The following is a 23503-nucleotide window of genomic DNA, read 5'->3' as shown; positions in this document are numbered from 1 at the left end:
ATTATTTTGTAATTAAAGTTTTTTCCACTGATTTCAACATAAGTTTGGAATCAAACTGTTTCATTTCACACTTAAGTGTTGAGGGGTTATGCCATTTATAGAGTTTTGTTAGGGTTATGTTCAGAGATCATTAATTTGCATTTGAGCTCACAGGGGCTGGGGAATTTGTGCCTGACACTGTTTCATAGTTAATATGTTGGGAGCCAGTTTACAGTTTTAACAGTATTCACTTGAATGCAGCTCTGGTTCCTTTTGTTTAAAATTTGGATTAAAGTGCAAGTCAACAGACTTTGGGTGGTCTCATCCTTACCCCTTAGAGAAGCAGATCCATATGACCAAACTCCTTCACTATTTGGCAAGACAGTAGTCTCTTCTCTCATGAGACACCAAAGACGAGAATAGCAAGGACATTAGAGGTCAGTCCTGAGGTAGGTTGCCAGTTTATTTGAGTTTATTTGAGGGAAATTTGTCTGAAACTTGCTTTCACTCTCCAGCCTCAACTCATGTTCCTAGTTCTTTCTTTTCTATAAAAATGAAAAATTATGAAATTTTCCATAGTTCTCAGAGGAAAATAGAAGAATAAAATAATAATTCCAAAGGGTTTCAGAATGTCAGCAAGTGAAAGAGCAAGCAGTACTGCCTTTTCCCCAGTGGTGGCCGTGTTGGGACTGCCCACCTTTGCGATTGTAATTGCTAGGCACACTTGGTGGGGGAAAGGTCTTTGCTGTCATTAAACTTTGAAGGAAAAAGAAGGTATGCACTCATCTAAAATATATGTTTTTAAAACCTCTATTTCTTGGACAGTTCTTCAGATTATTTCCATTCATGCTCAAAATTTCTATGACATAATACCTCAGCGTTTTCAAAAAATTAACCTCTATGGTTGAACTTTATCTGTTTTTTATTACAGCCTGGGTACCCTGCAAGTTCCCAGAAGGTGTGTGTGTCTGTTTGTGTGTGCACATGTATGTGTGTGCATGTGTGTGGTTGTGTGTGTGTGTGTGTGTGTGTGTCTGCACATGCACGTGAAGGGGGGAGCATTCTCTGGCATTTGGTAGATTTTTGTTGAATTCAAGAAACAAACCTAGTGAATGCATCCTGTCTATGATTCATTCTTTTCAACTTTCCTGTTGAACTTGTTGTATTTCTCTATTTCGTGTAGGCTTTAAGTGCGTTAGAAAGTAAAACTGTAAGGAATCAAAGAGGAGTTACAGATCGTGCTCATCTGCAGGGCTAGTGCTTGGCTGCCTCCCAGGTACACACCCCTGATGTGGTACATACCTCATTCATTGGTTTCTCATAGATGTCCTCCTGCCAAGGGGCAGATTTCGCTTGAAAAGCATCTCTCTGGAGAGCCTCTAACACCTTTTTTGGAGTGACAAACCCATACTGAGCTTCCAGCAAAGCCAGGTCCATTTTTTCAGCCTTTAAAATGCCTATGACCTCATCTCGAGCCTGTAGGAACAAAAAGTATTTCAGAAAGCCTGCTGTCTCTACTAGCGGTCTCAGCAAGTGATTTTTGTGATAGCTGGCAGTGCTTTCTCTTCTCTTTCAAATATAAATGAATCATATTTCATTTTGACACTTCTGTAAAAAGTATCAAAACTATATCCCTTCATCCTTCTTGTAGTCTAATAACACAATGTTTTAAAAAGTGATTATTATACAACATTGGAGGACTACATTTTTTTATTGTGTTTGATGCAGCTATCATGATATCCGTCAATGTACTAGCATTTGGATTTTCAGGGGGTAGGAAGTAAAATTCTCCTATATGTGTATCAGCTGTTTTTAGATTTTCATGTAGGTTAATAATGCCAGGGCAAGTCTAGGAGCCAGTTCACTTGGGGTACGAAAGCACCTATTGCTTAAACCAATCCCGAAGTCATCTGGCATTGTTGCTGTTGATGCATGCACGTGCACTGAAGCTTCTGAGCAGCATGGGCAGAGGGCGTGACCTTTCACAACCTGTACGCCAATCACATGTCATCGTGACAGCCCCTTTAGATGGGATTAACTGCACTTTGAGTTGGCAGAGGAGAATTATTTGTATATGTACTTATGCTTTGCTTTTGTGTACACACACGTATGAACCACAGATGAACCACAGATATCTATTTCTGAGGCAGCAGGAACACCAAATTCACAAGCAGCCTTCTGTTTGAAGCATGATGGGGATAACTACAACCCAGCTGACCTGCAGTTCTCCCTCCAGAATGCTGAGGAGAAATAACAGGTCATCTCTTGATAGGTCTTCTGCTTGGTGGCCATTACCACTGTGTGGCTTCTCTGCCTTGGGACATGGAACTATTACATCCGACTCACTGGGGGGGTCTTTGTCTTGCTGTCTGTGCTTCATGTTTTGAGGCCCTTGGAAACTGTGGCCTTTAGTATGTCTTGGAAATTTCTTGTGGGTTGAGCCCTCGGTGTCACTGCCTCTGGAACGCATTCTGTAAAGCCTGGAAGGAGGGAAGACAATTTGTAACGCTTAATGGAAATGGAGTTTTAATAAGAGTACCTATTACTGCTTTAACAAGTCTGCATTCTTGTTATATTTACCACAGCCCCAAACTCAATTTTTTTGATGTCTACAGCAGAGAAGGGTATTAGCAGATTCATAAATCACAGTCTTATTTACACTTTTGCTTTTAAAGCAAACATTTTAAAAAATGTGTTCTGCTTTGATTAAGGCCACTTATGTCTGTGGGTAAACAGGCCGTGTTTGAACTTCATCCCCCGAGCATTCCACCTCCGGAACCCAGGTCAGACCTCCAACCATGGCCTAAGTGCTTGCTTAAGATGTACTTAACATAATTATAATATTGTAAAATGGTGACTTTGCTAATTCTTCTGACTTTCTTCAGATTTACTTTATAGTATTTCCTTTAAAAATTGTTGGGGGTTTTTATGGGGTTTTTTGTTTTGTTTTTAAAATTTGTTAGCCTTTAAAAGTGCATTAGGACAGAAATGGCAGGATTACTGCTACAGAATTACTGCGTTACTTTGTTTTGAAGGCCAAGTCTAGTATTAAAGGAATGAAGGCTTGGTCCCTGGCTGTATTCCTGTATTCCTGACATTCTTCTAAAATTCTAGATCTATCCTTGGGTAAGCTAAGGGCTTATATTTAGGACCCTCATCTTCAAAGCAGAGACACTGCTACCTAATGTAGTTGGCCATTCTGGAAACAATATAAAATAAATTAATATTTAAAGGACACATTAGCTCCGCATCTGATTATATAATCATCCAAATGAATTTATAATAGGAAGAAAAATTCTTCCACTGTTGAGGTTTCTAACTAGAAGAGAAAATATCAGTTGAACTTATAATTGACTCCGTGGCATATAAGCAGATTATTAATTTTACTCTTTGTCCTTACAAATCATGAAACTTTCACCATCGCCAGTACCTTCCTTTTAGTTTGTAGTATTTCTTTAAAAATCCGAAAAACTCAAGTGTCCAGAAAAGTGTAGAACTATAACGAACTGCTACATGCTACCACACAAATTTATAAAATTTTAATAATTTACTATATATTAGAAAACAGTTTTTAAGTACTGTATTATAGATGTATTATAACGTATGTATCTCTTCTGAAACCCATTCTCCTCCCTTCCCACTCCAGAAGTAACCATGTACTCTTGAATTTGGTATTTATCATCCCCCTGCATGTTTCATACTTTTTAAAAGCGTGTATATATTACTGAACAATGTATAGTATTGCATGTTTTCAAACCTTATTTGTAAACAGCATATTGAATGTATCTTTCTAAAACTTGCTTTTTCATCCTAGATTATATTTTTGAGATTCTTCCTTGTTCCATTTTACTGTAGTTTATGTATTTTGATTGCTGTAAGAGTATTTCATTATATAGTACATCATTTACTTGTTCATTTTACTGTTTTTGAATACTTTTTTTTTCAGTATTCAAAAAAATGCTATTTCAAACATTCTTGCACATTTTTTCCCCTTGTGTTAGGTGATAAGAATTCCGTCACAAATCAGCTGTGGAACTTAATTAAGACACTGACCCATTGCCAGGCACAATGGCTCATGCCTGTAATCCCAGCATTTTGGGAGACTGAGGCGGGCAGATTACCCGAGGTCAGGAGTTCAAGACCAGCCTGGCCAACGTGGCGAAATCCCATCTCTACTAAAAATACAAAAAATTAGCTGAGTGTGGTGGCACACGCCTGTAATCCCAGCTACTCAGGAGGCTGAGGCCCAGGAATCACTTCAATGCAGGAGGCGGAGGTTGCATTGAGCCAGGATCGCGCCCTTCACTCCAGCCTGGGTGACAGAGTAAGACTCTGTCTCAAAAAAAAAAAAAAAGACATTGACCCTCTTTAGGTCCAATGACCTGATCTGGAAGTAAGGGAGCACTTATTATGTGTGCTAAGCATTCTTCTCAGCATTTTCCATGTATTAGCTCATTCAAGTCTCACAACAACACTGTAAGGTAAGGAATATTACTATCTCCATTTTACAATGAACAAATGGAAACACGAGAAACTTACTGAAGGTTGCATAGCTAGTAAGTGACAAAACTGGGATCTGAGTCTAGGAAACCTGGCTTAGGGACTCACACTCTTAAAAATCATGCCGTAATGCCATTATGCTGTATTGCCTAAGACAAATGCATATATACACTGGTCTAAACACCTTGTCCGAAAAATGCCTATAGCCTTACTGAAGAGACTCTTTACAAATACAGTATGGATGGACAATGATGTGTGACAGTAGTTGTCACTGGCTCTTCCCTAGGTAGCCAGGGAAGGGCTCATTTATTGGAGAAAAGCAAAGGCATAGAAGGGATATTTTTGTGTAGGAATGGGAAGTTGGGGATGTGTAAGAGATAAGATTGGGAGAAACCTCATTGTGTGTATATTTATTTATTTATAAAAATATTCATGTACTACCACAGTATATTATGTGCTCTATAAAAGCATTCAAAAAAAGAAAAAAATGAAAAATTATACATAAATAGGATTTCTAATGATCTTTCCCCACCCCCATTGTATTTTCTTGAACACCTAGGAATATCCTTACTCTGGGCTATAGAAATAATGGAAGGTTGTTACATAAATATATTTAATATAGGTAAATATTACATTCTGCTTTATTTATAGATATATTCACACATGAATGATAGGGTCATCTATGTCCTTTGTCTTATATTTTTAAGACAAATGTATTCTTCATTCACATCTCCCATGGTGTATCTGACCTGGTGCTCCACACATAAAGGGCATGCGTTAGGGTGACTGGCTTGCTTCTTTTACTTTGTGCCCAACTGTCTCAGGTACATTTTAGTGTTTAACAAATAACCCCAAAACTTGGATGGAAGCTAAATAACAATGGCTCAGAATTCTGTGGGTTACTCCACAGCTTCAGCTTTCTTACAGCAATTCTGGGCATGGATGGTCTAAGATGGGCTCCCACGTATCTGACTGTTGGTTAGTTGGACTAGGAGAGCCTCAGCTGGGTCCTCTCATCTCAGCCGTATGTGGACTCTCATCCTCCCCACATGGTGGTCTCAGGACAACATTCCAAGAACATGAGAGTTGAAACTCCAACGTCTCATTTGTGAAAGAATGTCACAATGTCAGCCCAGATTCAAGATTGAGGAAATAAATTCCACCTCTACATGGAAGAAGATAAAAGGCCACATTGCAAAGGAATGGAAGGAATTAACTGCAGCCATCTTTGAAAAAGTTCGCCACACCCACAGATTCAGATTTCTGTGAAAATCTAATAAAAGCCTAGTTTAAAAGAGGAGCGAAATATATTTGGTTCTTTACTTCTTTTCATTTCCTGAAAGTACACAGGGTTTGATTTTTGTTTTTTCATTTTTACATGATGAATTCCTATGCTTTCCTCTTGCCCACACAGTCCTGTGTGGAACAATAGCCTACTGATAAGAATCAACTTGTATCCTGCTGCTAATCAATGAGAATTTCTCTGCCCTCATCACCTTAATCTAGGATATCCCTTCCAGAATACCAAGATAATGTAAGCTTTTATTTAGCAGGGTAATTTGCTGAACATTGTTCATAAGTAGTGCCCTTTTAGCTTAAGGCAGCCCTGAGCTACAACAGAAGACTGAATGGAGCTCTATATACATTCTAGCTTCCTCATCTCACTCTTAAAGTGGGTTAGATGAAATCTGACAGGAGAGCATAGATCATTTGCCAGTGATGATATTCATAAGTAGTAAAAAAAGGAATGACCTGAAACATTTTTATACTGTGTTTGTTATTCTTTTAAAGAGATTAGAGTTTTACTGAGACCACCAATTCTCTTTGGAGGCTGGGGATAGTAGCATCAACATTCTCACTGATTAATGAAGTGGTGCTCACACTGGATTTGTGAACAGACCCATCATGTGCAGACCTCTGGTCTACTGAGGAGCATATGTCTCTTCATGTTTACAGTGGTGGAGTTTCCTTGCCCCTCTGCCAGTAACCGCAAAATGATCAGTAATGAGAAGTAATTAAGTATCTAGAGGAAGCAAACAAAGACATGAATTTCATGATACTCTCATGCTTTGTATTATCAGTGACTTCATTGTTTCTCTTGGCAAATTTTTAATGCATCTGTGCTTGGCCCAGGGGTGCATAGTAGTGTAAAGAAAAATTTTGTAATAGCAACAGTGGTTTGGGATTTTCAGGGTACCAAAAAAAAAAAAAAAAGGAAAGTTGCTTTTGTGTATACCAAATAATGATGCTTTATTCTTTAGAAAGTGCTGACATAGTACCTGGTGAGTTTGCAAGGGAAGAAAACCTGCTTAGTTGTCAGTTTAACACAGCCTAATGTGTTGTTATCTGTGACTGTCATAACCATAGAATGATGACCTTCAGGAGTGTAGCCTGGGAATCAGGAAACCCAGCCTCTGATCCCAGCTCTGCCTTTAATTAGCCAGGGTCTGTGTTGTTGCTTATAAAATGAGAATATTGGGATAGGTTGGCCCCATGAGGTCATTCAGGCTGGAACAAGGACCAAGGATTGTTTCCCTTGACCTCCACCCTGTTCCTCACCCGCTAATGGATTCCCCTGACAGCAGGGTTAGGACCTGAGACTAGAAGATCTTTGAAGTCCCGGGATTTCCCGCTTTAGAATTCTGGGATTCTCTGTTGTCTTGTATCTATGGATACAAATACAGTGCAGTTGGCAGTAAGAAGTAGATCCTGCTTTGTTTTCCTATGTAGTTCCTTTAGTCAGTTTTACTTGGGCTTAAGTTAGTTGAAATCATGGTGGATCTTGGTAAGGATGTGTCCATACAAGAGGACTAGAAGAGAGTTTGTAATTATTTACTTAATTTATTTACAGGAAATGGCCAAATGTAAATAGAGGTCTATTCTACTCATCACCTTCCTCCAGCAGCCCCCCCAGCCAATTCCTTATTATAAAAGTTAAATTTTAAAAATCATTCTTTATTAATGTTGTATATTAAAAATTACTCTACATAGTTAGGTGCTATTTAGACATACTTTTTAATCTTCATTTTCCTACTCATTTTTGTTTTAGAATTGTGGATGTGACTAGAGGATATTTTTGCTTGTATCAAGTAATTGAAAAGCCTCAATAAAAGAAATCATTTTTGGTCTTGGTCATTTAATATGATATTGAGGTAGCCAAGCAAAACTACTCCAATTTAGAGAAAGAAAATAATAATAATAATGATAGCTAGCATGTATTCATTCCTGATCATATACAAGCCCATCCTAAATGCCTTCCTTTGATTAACTCATTTAATCCTCTCAAAAAACATTTCTTATTACCTCATTTTGCAGAGGAAGATATTGAAGCTTGAAGCCTTTTTTTGGGGGGCGGGGGACAGATCCCACACTGTCGCCCAGGCTGGAATGCAGTGGTACGATCTCATGTCACTGCAACCTCCGCCTCCCAGGTTCAAGGGATTCTCCTGCTTCAGCCTCCTGAGTAGCTGGGACTACAGGCGCATGCCACCACACCCAGCTAATTTTTATATTTTTACTAGAGGCAGGGTTTCACGGTGTTGGCCAGGAGGGTCTCGATCTCGACCTCATGATCCGCCTGCCTCGGCCTCCCAATGTGCTGGGATTACAGGCATGAGCCACCTGCGCTCGGCCCGCTTGAAGCCTTTTTAAATAACTTGCCAAAGGTCATACTGCTAAAAAGTGGCAGAGTCAGAGTCAGGCCATAATTTAGGCAGTCTGGCTTCAGAGCCTACTAAATCACTATGCTGTATCTACTTAGGTCTTATAAAAAGGTATACGTAGTAAAGGAAAAATCCTGGTTTAACATTAATTTATTCAACAAACATTTATGAAATGAAGCCCCTACTATGTCAAGTACTGTGCTAGACAATTTTGTTTTAACTAGCTCTTCTTTTCTTTTCTTTTCTTTTCTTTTCTTTTCCTTTCCTTCCTTCCTTCCTTCCTTCCTTCCTTCCTTCCTTCCTCCCTCCCTCCCTCCCTCCCTCCGTCCTTTCTTTCCTTCCTTCCTTCCTTTCTTTCTTTCTTCTTTCTTTCTTTCTTTCTTTCTTTCTTTCTTTCTTTTCTCTTTTCTTTCTTTTCTTTCTTTTCTTTCTTCACTTTTGCTCTTGTTACCCAGGCTGTAGTGCAATGGCATGATCTTGGCTCACTGCACCCTCTGTCTCCAGGGTTCAAGCAATTTTCCTGCCTCAGCCTCCCAAGTAGCTGGGATTACAGGCACCTGCCACCATACGGCTAATTTTTTTGTATTTTTAGTAGAGACAGGGTTTCACCATCTTGGCCAGGCTGGTCTCGAACTCCTGACCACAGGTGATCCACCCACCTCAGCCTCCCAAAGTGCTGGGATTACAGGTATGAGCCACCGTGCCCGGCCTACCTTATTTTCATATCTGGACCAATCTCCAATTTGTTGAATTCTGAGTATCCAGAATTGCACAAAAATGTGAGTAACGTAAATTCACAAACCCCTAGCCTTTGAGTCTATTCAGTAAAGTTACTCTGTTTTCATATATTGTTTATGTGCAAAACCTATATATTTGAATTCGTAGTTATTTTTAAGTTTTCATGTGCTTTTCTCAACCACTGCTATCATCTTGAAGTGGCAGGAGACATGTCTTAATAGAAAGACTATGAGATTGTGGAATCAAATAAAACTGTTCTTAAATCACAGCTCCAACATTGGGCGTCTGTGAGCCTTTAAATGTAAAATGGAGATAATGGTACTTGCTAATGGGTTTATTATTAATATTTGGTGAGCACAGGGCCCCTGTTGTTCATGTCTGTATCCCCATGTCCTACAGAGTTGGACCTCAGCAGGGATTTTTTGAGTGATTGAATCGTGCAGTCCTCAGCAGAGCTGGTTGGCTCTGAATAGGAGCTGCCTCATGGTAAAGATGATTCATTTGTGAACCACTGGCTAGAAATTTAGAAAAAGGGTACTGAGAACCTACTGAAGTAGCTGTGTATAGACCTCTTACCACATGCCAGACACTGTTTTAAGCGCTTCAGTTCATTTATCTTATTTATCTTAAAGAATTTTAGCCTGAAGTAAATGAAAAAAAAAAAAAAAACCCTGTAGGAAGAGGGTTGGTAAAGGTGAATTAAGCGTGGAGACTCTCATAAGAGATAGCAAAGACAAATGAATTAATATCAATTTCAGGGCAGCACTGGTGGCTATAAAAATCTCAGGAAGTGTGTGTGTGAGTGTGAGTGTGTGCACACGCACACTCATGCTGGGTGGGGAAGAAATGTTAGATCCACGTAACTTACTGGAAATCTCCATTCAATTTCACTGAATTTTGTAAACTTTTGATCATAAATACCCTGATCTGCTATCCCTCACCCCCAGCCCTCTCACAGACACCCTCACATGCATGAAATGAACTGAGTATGCACTATACTACTTTTTTTTTAAATTGACAGCACCATTAACCATCATTAGTTCTGTTTTTAAGCATGTAACACTTTATTAAGGCAGTGTCGTTTAAACTTGGTGTAGGGGGAAATTTTAGACATAAATTGTTTGTTTTGATGGCAAGAAGACTGCGTAACACAGAGTGAGTCTGTGCTAACTGTAGGACACTCATGGCCAAGGAACAAAGCTGGGAGTGATCCAAAGCTTTAAGTTTGAATATATTTAACACCCCATACTTTGCTGAGTTTAGAGGGCAGACTGTCTGTTGTCTTTACATTTGCACTTGCATTTCCCCCTATCTTTACACAGAACCTTTAAGCTAAGATTTAGTTCCCTGAAAGGAGAATGGAAAGAGATGTATTAAGATTATGGGGTTCTCAGCAGAGCTGGTTGGCCCCTTTAATATTAACTGACGTATGGTAAATGTGATTCATCTATGAAAATAGTGGCTATAAATAGATGTTAATAGTGCTCAGTTGCAGAACAGCCAGGTTGTGCTCACATGGCCAGATTAGGGGAAAAAATCCTGTTGGGTATTTTATGTGGTCTTTCAAAAAAAAAAAAAGTTTCCTTTTATTGCCCTAGTCACCCACATTTGAAGACACTAAACTCAGCCAGCTGCAGTAAAGCTATCTGATGGCTAAAAAAAGACAAATTGACAACAAGATAACCTAATTTAGCAATAGGCCTCCTTGATCTTTTTTCTCCCATTTTCAGTAAAAATCATTGAAACATTTTCTTAGTGATATTTTTCGTTGTAAGGCATAGACAATTCTTTAGACAAGGGATTGGAAAGTGGGGATGTATGATTCAGGTTCATATTCCCAAGGATTCTGAGTCCTAAGAGAAAGTCAAAGCCACAGAGAGAAAATCAAGAGCTTCAGAAGGTGGTGCAGTAGTCATCTCATCCATCACCCAGAGTATCAGGCACTCAGTATTTTCCATCATCACCTGCTCACTTGTTATATACCTGGGAGTGTCCCAAAGTGCTTCCTTGTTGTTAGCTGAAATCCAGCTCCCAGGAACTTTGGTTCATGTATCCTGGTTCTACCTCCGGAGCTAAAGCAAGCCAAGCTACCCTTCTTGCCACAGTGTAGTCCTTTAACCAAAAGGACTCTATTCTTCTTTATTCCAAATGAAACACTCAGTTTCTTTATCCATTTCTTATACCACCTAGTTTCAGTCTCCTCCACCCACAACTCACAAACACGTTTTGATTGTGCCCCTTCAGCCCAGGGTCTTTCTTAAAGATATGCGTGGGGGCGGTTCCAAGATGGCCGAGTAGGAACAGCTCCAGCCTCCAGCTCCCAGCATGAGTGACACAGAAGACGGGTGATTTCTACATTTCCAACTGAGGTACCAGGTTCATCTCACTGGGGTGTGTTGGACAGTGGCTGCAGGACTGTGGGTGCAGCCCACCGAGCGAGAGCCTAAGCAGGGCGAGGCATCGCCTCACCTGGGAAGCACAAAGGGGAAGGGAATTCCCTTTCCTAGCCAAGGGAAACCGTGACACACAATACCTGGAAAATCGGGTCACTCCCACCCTAATACTGCACTTTACCAAGGGTCTTAGCAAATGTCACACTAGGAGATTATATCCTGTGCCTGGCTCAGAGGGTCCCACGCCCACGGAGCCTCCCTCAGTGCTAGCACAGCAGTCTGAAATCTAACTGCAAGGCGGCAGCGAGGCTGGGGATCTGAAGTTCCTCTTCAAGGAGAACTACAAACCACTGCTCAGTGAAATAAAAGAGGACACAAACAAATGGAAGAACATTCCATGCTCAAGGATAAGAAGAATCAATATCGTGAAACTGGCCATACTACCCAAGGTGATTTATAGATTCAATGCCATCCCCATTAAGCTACCAATGACTTTCTTCACAGAATTGGAAAAAAACTACTTTAAAGTTCATATGGAACCAAAAAACAGCCCGCATTGCCAAGACAATCCTAAGCCAAAAGAACAAAGCTGGAGGCATCACACTACCTGACTTCAAACTATACTACAAGGCTACAGTAACCAAAACAACATGGTACTGGTACCAAAACAGAGATATAGACCAATGGAACAGAACAGAGCCCTCAGAAATAATACCACACATCTACAACCCTCTGATCTTTGACAAACCTGACACAAACAAGAAATGAGGAGAGGATTCCCTATTTAATAAATGGTGCTGGGAAAACTGACTAGCTATAAGTAGAAAACTGAAACTGGATCCCTTCCTTACACCTTATACAAAAATTAATTCAAGGTGGATTAAAGACTTAAATGTTAGACCTAAAACCATAAAAACCCTAAAAGAAAACCTAGGCAATGCCATTCAGGACATAGGCATGGGCAGGGACTTCATGTCTAAAACACCAAAAGTAATGGCAACAAAAGCCAAAATCGACAAATGGGATCTAATTAAACTAAAGAGCTTCTGCACAGCAAAAGAAACTACCGTCAGAGTGAACAGGCAACCTACAGAATGGGAGAAAATTTTTGCAATCTACTCATCTGACAAAGGGCTAATATCCAGAACCTACAAAGAACTCAAACAAATTTACAAGAAAAAAATCAAACAACTTCATCAAAAAGTGGGCAAACAATATGAACAGACACTTCCCAAAAGAAGACATTCATGCAGCCAACACACACATGAAAAAATGCTCCTCATCACTGGCCATCAGAGAAATACAAATCAAAACCACAATGAGATACCATCTCACACCAGTTAGAATGACGATCATTAAAAAGTCAGGAAACAACAGGTGCTGGAGAGGATGTGGAGAAATAGGAACACTTTTACACTGTTGGTGGGATTGTAAACTAGTTCAACCATTGTGGAAGACAGTGTGGCGATTCCTCAAGGATCTAGAACTAGAAATACCATTTGACCCAGCCATCCCATTACTGGGTATATACCCAAAGGATTATAAGTCATGCTGCTATAAAGACACATGCACACGTATGTTTATTGCTGCACTATTCACAATAGCAAAGACTTGGAACCAATCCAAATGTCCATCAATGACAGACTGGATTAAGAAAATATGGCACATATACACCATGGAATACTATGCAGCCATAAAAAGGATGGGTTCATGTCCTTTGTAGGGACATGGATGCAGCTGGAAACCATCATTCTCAGCAAACTATCACAAGAACAGAAAACCAAACACTGCATGTTCTCACTCATAGATGGGAATTGAATAATGAGAACACTTGGACACAGGAAAGGGAACATCACACACCGAGGCCTGTTGTGAGGTGGGGGGATGGGGCAGGGATAGCATTAGGAGGAATACCTAATGTCAATGAAGAGTTAATGGGTGCAGCACACCAACATGGCGCATGTATACATGCGGGATATAACAAACCTGCACGTTGTGCACATGTACCCTAGAACTTAAAGTATAATAAAAAAAAAGAGAGAGAATTAAGAAGCCATTGAAGTAATTACTATAAAGCGTCGACAATATTGTGGGAAAATATGAATGATATAGTACTAACTGAGGAAAACATGATCCAAATTGCCTGTACATTATGATTTTAACTATATAAAATGTACATATGTGTATATAAAGGCAAGGAAAGATGGAAAACTGAAGTCAGTTGATATTTGAATAAACTGAATTATGTTTCTCCTTTAACTTTTTTTCAAGATTAGCCTGGTGTTGTTATATAATGCATTTTAAAACAAATGAGTAAATAATACAAAAAAGATATGAGTGGAATTGGGTATAATTTCCCAGATATTAAACACAACTAAAGCAGTGAATTGGTGAAAGTATATACTCAGGGAAGATCTTAGCAGCTTTTCTGATAGTGGTTCTGTTGGAATTTTAAGTATGGATCCAAAAATTTGATAGTAGGTGTTTAATGAAAACTTCTTGCAGTTTACATTATCAGGTGAATGCTTGTAATGATATCTTTCACTTGTGTGTTTCTTGATACGTCAGGAGACAGGATATTATTTCCCCAGTTTGCAGCGTCCTCATCTGCAAGATTCAGGAATCTTCAATAACTTTACCTTATAAACAATGGACTAGAGATAAAACGCTAGGTATTCTGACTTTTTTTTTCTCTATGCTCATGCTAAATTAATTGACATTTACACTCTTTTTGGTTTGGAAGTGTTCTTTGGTTTCTTGTTTTCTAAGTGCTGCAGTCAGAGAAGCTGCTGCGCTGTAGATACAGAATAAACAGCCGCTGATGAGGTCCAGTAGGGCAGACTTACATCATGGCTTTTCTTAGCTGTGTGTTGTGAAGAAAGGACAAAAAGAAATATAAAAATCTTCAAGTATAAATAGTGATTTATCCAAGTTTTCCATTACAAATCAGTGACTCTTTAAAGATTCTTTTCTCATTTAAGGTTGAAACAGGACTGAGAATGTTTTCCAGATCTTTGTGGAATACAGCAGAAAAAGGAAATTATTTTTATGTAGTCCAAGTTAGGTTTAAATGCATTTTTAAATGCCACACTTCCAACCCTAGATCAGAGCTCTTGAAAGTCATATGATTCTTTTAACAGTTTTCAAACTACATCACTTTCCCTGTTTCTTCCAACTCCATGCTCTGGTTTTTCTTAGAAGTACAGTGATATTGAGCCAGTCACTTAACCTTTCTATTTTCTTTGAATTTTTGTCCATTTGGACCTTAGAGCCAGTTTTGTCCAGTCCCCTTATACTGTAACCAAATCCCAGCAAGGTTAACTGATGTGCCTATGGTCATGCCCTGAGCCAACACCAGAAGGCAGGTCTCTTGCCTACATCTCTGTTGCTCTTTCCATTGCATCACTTCTTGTTCATAGGCCAACCCCTGTTTCCTCCAGCTCTAAGAAGATGTGAATCCTAAAAGATAAAAATACACCTTTCAGAGCACCTGAAGTTTCCTACAAATTTTTATTTTTGTGAACCATCGTCTTCAGCTTTTGGGTAACAATAGGTCACCCTGAGTGCCTTTTGGCCTCCTCTTGCCTAGGCCAACCCAGCATAATAAGGACCTTGCGGTAAACAGTTGATTCAGAGGAGCTCAAGCGTTTTCATCTTTACATTCCAATATGAGGTCTTTCCTTTCTTTCATCTAAGGAACTGTGACTAGAATAGAGATGGGTTGTTGTAGAGAAGACGTTGCAACCCTTAAAGTGCCTTGGGCAAACCCCGACTTCTAAGCCATTTGGCTCCCCTTTCCCAGCATCTCAGGTATACTCCATTTATCTTCCTATAACTGGCAGAAAGTTTAATAACTTCTTGCCTCTGAAGCATATAAGTTTAGTCTGAAACATTTACACTTTCTCTTTTTAGGGGAAGAGAGGGAAACTAACTTTTGTAAAGCTTCTGTTTTGTGCCAAATAACATGATTCATGCTTCCTATTCCTTACGTCTTTTTTTTAAGACACATGGAGTTGATATTATTCTCTTCATTCTACCAGTGAAAAAACTGAAGTATTGTAAAGCTCACAGCTTATTATATTAATAGTAGAAATACAGGTTCACAAATAAATACAAAACATTAGAAAATACTGTAAATAATGTTCAATGCACAAAGTGTTTTGGGAGGATTTGAGAAAGAATGACTAATTCTGCCCAAGGGCCTTAGCACAGCCATCTCAGAGATAAGCTTTATCTTGGAGAATGAAAAAGGGTGCCCAGACCATATGAGTAGGTAGCAGGTGGATGAAAAACACAGTAAGTGAGGAATATCAAATTGTCCCTTTGCTGAAGCACAGGAGGTATTCAGTGATGAAAGGTGAGGGCAGAAAGGTCAACTGTGGGTAGTATGTATCACAGGGCTGTTTATAATAAGTGAGATGAAACAACCATGTATCCAGCAAATAGTGGGGAATAATTAAATGGATCTTAGAATATCTGTGCACATATTCTGTAGCCAGTGAAGCAGCCAGTAAAAGTCAAGTTTTCAAGGAATATTTAATAATGTAGGAAAATATTCATAATTTGTAATAAGTTTTAAAATTTGGGAAAAAAATTTATCTATTACGTTGTTTTCACATTTGTGAGGTATTTTTCAGAAGAGAAAAGGGGATGAATGAAATAAAACCTTGAAATTTATCAACAATGCAATAGCATGTTGCCTTGATAGCAGCTGGTTTGATTATCCATGAGGTGAGAAAAGAAGACTAAGGAAATTGGAATGTAGACTATAAATTAGATGATATTAAGAAGTTATTGTTAATCTTATTAGATGTGTTAATGGCATTGTGTTTATGTGAAGAATGTGCTTTTTATTTTTCCAGATGCATAATGAAGTATTTAAATGTGAAATGACATGTTCTCCTGGGATTTACTTTTAAATACCCCAGAAAAAAATAATGGCAGGTGATAGAGGTGAAATAAGTATGGCAAAATATTGAGGATTGCTGAAGATGGGTAAAGAGTACATGGGTTTTATTCTTCTTTCTACTTTTTGTATATTTGGAAATATTCATAATAAAAGATTTAAAAGAAAGCACTAGACACGTAGTATTGGCTACATAAACATTTTAAGAAGTGGTTTTCTTGGCCGGGCGTGGTGGCTCACTCCTGTAATCCCAGCACTTTGGGAGGCCGAGGCAGGTGGATCACCTGAGGTCAGGAGTTCAAGACCAGCCTGGCCAAGATGGTGAAACCCTGTCTCTACTAAAAATACAAAAAAATTAGCCGCATGGTGGTGGACGCCTGTAATCCCAGCTACTCGGGAGGCTGAGGCAGGAGAATTGCTTGAACCCAGGAGACGGAGGTTGCAGTGAGCCGACACAGTGCCACTGCACTCCAGCCTCGGCAACAGAGTGAGACTCTGTCTCAAAAAAAAAAAAAAGAAACAAGACGTGGTTTTCTTAAAAAGAAGAAAAACAAAGTGCCATGGGGGAAAGGGGAGAAAAGAAGGAAGGCACCAAGCTTGGATATCAGGCATACACAGAGAAGCAGGAGAGTAAACTATGTCCCAGGAGCCAAGAGAGAATTATTTCAAGGAGCATAGAACTGCTGTGACCTCATTTTAACAACATTACCACTGCTTAGAACAACTTTGGAACTCCACTTTTGGAGTCATCTGCTTTGAAATATCCCTCAGCTGGGACAAAGCCTGGTTCTTTAAAGGCGAACTCAATTTCTGACAATAAGAACAGGTTCCTTAAAACCAAATCTAGTGAATCTAGTGGTCAGCTCATGCCTATTTTGGTCAAAAGAACCAATTGTGACCTTAAAATAACGGGACTGGCTTTTATGTGTGACCTTCAAAGGAGGTTTGAAGACATTTCCAAAATATGTCAGCCCTGACACTTTTTCAGAATAAGCTTCATAAGATAAAACCTTTGATAACATTACACATTTGGATTAATAACTCAGGGCTTTTGTTTTTCATATTCCATCTACTTTGGTTAAATGTTAAATCTTGCTGGGTGTGGTGGCTCATGCCTGTAATCCCAACACTTTGGGAGGCCGAGGCTGGTGGATCATCTGAGGTCAGGAGTTTGAGACCAGCCTGACAAATATGGTGAAACCTCTTCTCTACTAAAATGACAAAACTTAGCCAGGCGTGGTGGCATGTGCCTGTAGTCCTGCTCAGGAGGCTGAGGCAGGAGGATCGCTTGAACCTAGGAGGTGGAGCTTACAGTGAGCCAAGATCACGCCACTGAACTCCAGCCTGGGCAACAGAGTGAGACTCCATCTCAAAAAAAAGTTACATCTTTGGTGTCTTGGAGCTTCAGTCTATTTTCTATAATCCAAATAAGCAAAGCAGTAAGAAACAGCATGGTGGACAGCAGGGGAAAGAGCACAGGCTCTGGAGTCAGCCTGGCCGAGCTATAATCTTGCTTCCCTCACAACTTCTGCTGTCCAAATTGGGTCAAACTACTTCATTTCTTCAGGATTCAGTGTTTTACAGGTTATTGGGAGGATTAGAGATGACACATGTAAGATGCTGTGCCTGGTACCTCGAACAGGATAGGAACTCATAACTTATCCTGATGGAGATGTCATAATGATACAACTTTATCTCCTGGTTCAGCAGACATGCCTTCCCTCTTGGAACATCGAATGAGATAAGAAAATAACTAGTGGAGTTTTAGCATCACAAGGGGAGTACATTACTCAGGCCCTACCTCACCAAAGGAAGGGAGTTCTTCTAGTCAGTGCTAAACAAGTATTTTAAGAGCGTGTGTTATTTTGTGCCTAACTGAGATGGAGATTGGCAAGCTGAAGAAATTGGGATTTGACCAAGAACCGGTGCTTGTTGTTTAGTAGAGAGGTGATAGGGAACTATGATCCTGCTAGTTTGGAGGGACTTAACATGAAATGACTGCTTGGTCCAAGCTGGCTACAGCTGTTCCAACAAAGATGACGAAGGCTACTGATTCAGAGGGGGATACTCACCCAGGCTGTCACTGGTCTGTCTCTTCCACCAAGCAAGACTGTTTTAATCCTTCTCTAACACAACAGCAACACAAAAGTTACTGTCTGCAGGCACAATGCTCAGGCACTTTGTGTACACTCAATCGTTAGGCACTGCAAACAACCCTGTAAGGTAGATACTGTGATTCATCTGCACTTCATGGGTTAAAGTAACCTAAACCTAAAGAGGTTAAGTTAATCTGCCCCAAGCCACAGAGCTGGCAAGTGGCAGAACAGGAATTCACACTGGCTTCAGAGCCCACCCAGTCTTTGCAAGCCTACTTTCTAATGCCTGAATTCCTTCTCTTCAGGAAGAATGATCCGTGTAAAGTTGGGAGAGACATCTCAGCAATTATGGTACACCATTGACTATATCAGTAAAATTGAAGCAGCCAGTGTCTTGCACCAAAGACCTGCATCACGAAGTGGTGAGAAGAGAAAAAAACATAGATCACCAGGGAGAAGGAAAAAAGCCTGGCTTTGCTCAAATCTGCGATTAAGGCACAGAGTGAATTAAATTCAAGCTTCTTCATTACTGTTCATTATTCAGCTCATTCTAGGCAGTAGGGAGGGAGTTATTATAAAGCAGGAGCTTATAACAGATTTTAGACTCTGCTTAAGTCAAAAATCATCAAGAATCATCAAAAAGCATCAAGGAAAATACATAGAGCAAACAGTCACCCTGCTGTGCTTTTCTTGATGCTTTTTGGTGGTAATGTGACTGTGACTAGACCCTATGAATTTGGGTTAAGTCCTGGGTTCTTCAAACTGATAAAAGGTTTCTTCTCATGTCTGCCTCTAAGAAGGGCCATCTCCACCCTTTCCAAAGTCCCACTCATCGCTACGAAGGAGTGCTTTCCCCATGCTCCCTCATGAGGTGAGGTTGGCTCACCCAGAGTACTTCCCAGGCTTGTTGCATAGATCTGGACCTCAGACTCTCTGAGGTCTGTGGGAATGGGGATAGATTGAGCTTGGGGGTTCTACCCACTGTATATGGTTCCATACAGCCCTTTGTTAGAAAGTACCCAGGGCAGCCAAGAGTGTGTGTTGACTAAGGAGGGTGGCTGCTGCTAGGAACTATAAGTAAATAAGTGGATGTCAGAAGCTTACAATTAAGGGGGGAAACAAAGAATCATTACTCTCCCTTAAGCATGTTGCTTTGGATGTTTTAGCAATGATTATGAAGCGTTTACACACAGACTAAACTAAGCTCTTTGTGTTCCTTGCAAGGTAGAGAGCCTGCCAAGTCAATTTCAGCATGCAAAACCCAGACAATTATTCTTTTGGCATTTAGGAGCCGCCACTGTTTTTGCTAGGGGTGGGGGATGGCAGCCTGTTGACACAGGAAGCCTTCATAAGGAAAGAGAAGTCAACTTTAACCCCAATTTTTTAAAAAAGAGAAATCCTGTCAGGGTTCTCACATTCCCACCTCTTATGCTAAACCTCTTGTCACAGAGCCAGTGGGAGAAGCCTTTGGGCTCAGAAGTGCCACACACGCTTTGATGCCCACAGCGTGCAACTCATTCATAGCTGTTTTCATATCCTCTTCCTAGCAGCTCATTTGTGAGTGTGTGCATGCAGACAGTTGGTAGATGTATTTCTAGTAATAACCAATGAAAAGATAAGTTCTTGAGATTATGGTTTGGTTCATCACATAATATATGCTTTATCATAGTTGTTCTCAACCTGTAAGCCCAGAACTCCTGGGAGCTTTCAGAGTTGACAAAAGGGGCCCTGCAATCCATATAGCAAAAGCATTGTGAGAAATGAGTATGTCTATTATGTCTTCAGAATAGCCCTGGATACTATTGTGATTGATAGCTTATAAGCTGCTTTAAAGTTTTCTGAATTTGTTTTAGGCTTTTATGACTATGTCTTCACTCAGCCAATGAATAGAAAAAGCTACAACTATCAATGGAGAATTTGGAAATTTTTTGTTACAGAAAAGGAGTTTTCATCCTAGAAAGGGTGTGTAAGCAGTATCCAAAGGTCTTTTCTGTGTGGCTGCTAAACAAAAGACTCCTTTCTTATTATTGAAATTTTGATGGTGTTTTCTGACGCAAATGATTTCATGTCTGTATCAGAACTGCCCTGTTGATGTAGCTGCAGCTAAAGAATGGGCTGAAGGCATTTGGTCTTACAGACTGTTAATCTGGAAAAAGTAAACGATGTAGTTTTTTTTTTTTTTTTTTTTTTTTTAATGTTATTAAAGACTTTATGCATCTAACCCACTCTCTTCAGTACAAGTTACCATGCACATCATAATTACTTGCAGGTATTTGAGAGATGATTGTAGTTTAACATGGTGGTGGCTACATCTGGAGGCCTGAATCCAAAGTATTCTTATTTTTAGCCTTTAATAGGGACTGCTTCTTCCAGTATGTTGGCTACAGTATTTAAAGTAGAGATTTGCTGGCTCTATACTACAAAGGACCAAATCACCACCAATAGGCACTTGCTCCATCAGGGATACAGTCATTTGTTGCACAGATGCTAACAGAGGCGGGCAGATCACCTGAGGTCCAGAGTTCAAGACCAGCCTGACCAACATGGCGAAACCCACTCTCTACTAAAAAAAATACAAAAATTAGCACGGCGTGGGGGCAGGTGCCTGTAATCCCAGATACTCTGGAGGCTGAGGCAGGGAGAATCACTTGAAACTGGGAGGTAGAGGTTGCAATGAGCCGAGATTGCACCACTGCACTCCAGCCTGGGTGACAGAGCAAGACTCTGTCTCAAAAAAAAAAAAAAAAAAAAAAAAAAAGTAATAATATATTCAGCACTGAAAATGGGGAAGCAAGCACAAAGAATTTTTAAAATTTACCTTTAATTCAGTCATGCAGAAATTTATACCCTTGACCTTTTGTATAGTTTCCCATAGACTTTCTTCTCTTTGTATCTGTTATACTATGCATATTGCTTAGGGAACATTAGCTATTGTCATAAATCTTCCATACCATGATATTTGATAGCTGCATAGTATTTCATTGTATGGACGTGCCATTATTTATGTAACCATTCTCCTATTATTGGATATTTAGTTAACCACTCTGCAATCCTTCCTGCCCCACCCTTTCACCTTAGTGGCCTTTACCCTATGGATCCAGAAGGGACCCAAAGCTAAAAAGAAACTTTGACCTTGTCTGGACTTTACAAAACTGGCAGGAGTCCATGAAAATTGTCCTTGGCTCAGAAAAATATCTGTTTGTTGTTTTAAAGTCATGATTACAGTGTCTGCAGGATTTAATCACAACTCATAATCATTATTCTACCTCCCCTCTAAATTCTTTTTCCCTTACCAAATAAAAATATAACATTGTTTTGAATACTTTTAATAAGGTAAAAAGAAAAATAGAAGGCATAGATACTGCTGGGGTAGACCACTATACTACCTTTCTAGGCCCTGAAAGTTGAGAATTTGAAAATGAAATAAGAATTTAGAATATCTGTCCAAATAATTCATTTTTAACAATAGAAGGGCATTTATTTGCACATTTTTTCCCTTCATGGAGGAAGTTGTTACTATATTTACAGATTACCTCATCATATAGAATTGAATAAAAAATATGAGAATCAGACCTGGAGAGTATATTTCAAACAAAATTAAAAGCAGAACTGTGTAGACAATGGTGGTGGTAAGATAATAAATATTTTTTATTCTAAAGCTATATAACATTCCGTTTCTGATTTATAGAGTGAGTATGTCATCATTTTAATGCTGTCTTATGTCCAAAAAATAAGTACTTAACAATAGTGCATTAGAAACATGGTTACCAAACAGTATACCAAAACTAAAACATTGCATGGTATAGGACATGGAGAGAAGAACCAAAGTTTGTTTAGAAAAGAGAGTCTCGGGCCAGGCATGGTATCTCACATCTGACCGCTTGAGTCCAGGAGTTTGAGATCAGCCTTAGCAACATAGTGAGACTGTCTCTCCAAAAAATAAAAATAAAAATAAATAAATAAATAAATAAAAATTTAAAAAGAAAGAAAATAAAATTAGCTGGGCAGGGTGATGCATGCCTGTAGTCCCATCTACTTATGAGGCTGAGGCAGAAGGATCGGGATAACCTGAGTCCAAGAGTTGGAGGCTATAGTGAGCTATGATTGTATCATCACTGCACTTCAGCCTGTGGCGGGGCAGGGGGAAGGAGATGGGGAGAAGAAGAAGGGGAACGGGAAGGGGAAGGGGAAGAAGAGGAAGAAGAGGGGAGGGGAAGAGAGAGAGAAGAAGAAGAAGGAGGAGGAGGAAGGAGAGAGAGAGGGCAAGGGAAGGGAGAGAGAGAGAAGAAGGAAGAGGAGGAAGGAGAGAGAAAGAGACAGAAGGGGAAGGCAAAGGGAAGTGGAAGGGAAGGAAAGGAAAAAAGAGGAAAAGGAAAGGAAGAAGGAAAGAAAAAGAGAGAAAGGAAGAAAAGAAAGAAGGAAAGAAAAGAAAGAAGAGAGCCTCAGAATCATAAGACATCATTAGGGTTGGAAGGATCTGGAGATGGATTTGCCCCACTCCCTCTCAGCAGGACTTAGAGACTGGACACCCTCATTGTAAACTGCACCCTGTAACCAGCACACATCCATACTATGAGGGGTCTTTTTGCATAACTGTGTGGTCTTAAAAATGTGGCCAATTCTTTCAAGATATATCCAGAATCCTTTAGCCATTTTATTTCCTAGCACACGGCTGTTAGTTGAATGCCACCTGACATAAATTTTGGTGAGTAAATTCCAAAAACATTGGGAGGAAGATTTCCTAAATGTGAAAGCAGGATAAAATTCCCAAAAACCTGCGAGCAAGTGACCAGAGTGATTTATTGTTAAGACTATAACTAAAGAAAAACTTGCCTTGTAACCTCCTGGTTCGAAAAATGCTGAGTCTAGGCCTACAAAAAAACTTTAGGCTGGTTTCCTCAATTTTTATTTTGACATAGTTGTGTGATTCAGTTTGTTTGTTTTTAATAGATAAATTTAAGTAAAACCCTTCATAGTTGGCAACTGGCTTCTTGCTTAAATATTTAAATATACTTAGGATTTTTGTTCTTCAGCTCTGTCTAAAAAGTCAGTTGTATAGCAGTTCTTTACTTGGGGAAGTCAGGAATGCATAACTCTCTGTGCTTCGACATATAGTCCCACCTTCAACAGGCAATTTTACTCTCAGTACCTTTTATCAATTGAAAGAAGGAAAAACAAACAACTCTATAGCAACCTTGGAATCTTTCTCAGGGCACTAACATGGCTGTA

At 39.6% G+C, this 23503-nt stretch overlaps 2 protein-coding genes across 8 annotated transcripts in view; one reads left to right on the top strand and one right to left on the bottom strand.

Annotated features, from left to right (window-relative positions):
* CMSS1 (cms1 ribosomal small subunit homolog) overlaps positions 1 to 23503 on the top strand; it is a 370849-nt gene that overhangs the window by 111893 nt on the left and 235453 nt on the right. The window lies entirely within an intron of this gene.
* FILIP1L (filamin A interacting protein 1 like) overlaps positions 1 to 23503 on the bottom strand; it is a 296807-nt gene that overhangs the window by 103629 nt on the left and 169675 nt on the right. For 6 of the 7 annotated variants that reach the window (XM_050782049.1, XM_050782041.1, XM_050782042.1 and 3 more), the window contains exons 2-3: positions 2198 to 2459; positions 1282 to 1455 (exon numbers count right to left, since the gene is read on the bottom strand). In XM_050782049.1, coding sequence (XP_050638006.1) covers positions 1282 to 1455; positions 2198 to 2449 — 426 coding nt within the window. In that variant the 5' untranslated portion in view covers positions 2450 to 2459. Of the gene's footprint in view, positions 1 to 1281; positions 1456 to 2197; positions 2460 to 18250; positions 20428 to 23503 lie in introns of those variants that run through there. The other variant, XM_050782047.1, reaches the window with a different exon arrangement.

This window comes from Macaca thibetana, chromosome 2 (assembly GCF_024542745.1).
Source record: "Macaca thibetana thibetana isolate TM-01 chromosome 2, ASM2454274v1, whole genome shotgun sequence".
Taxonomy (NCBI): domain Eukaryota; kingdom Metazoa; phylum Chordata; class Mammalia; order Primates; family Cercopithecidae; genus Macaca; species Macaca thibetana.
The sequence above is the reverse complement of the archived record's forward strand: the minus strand, read 5'-3'. Positions and strand labels throughout refer to the sequence as shown.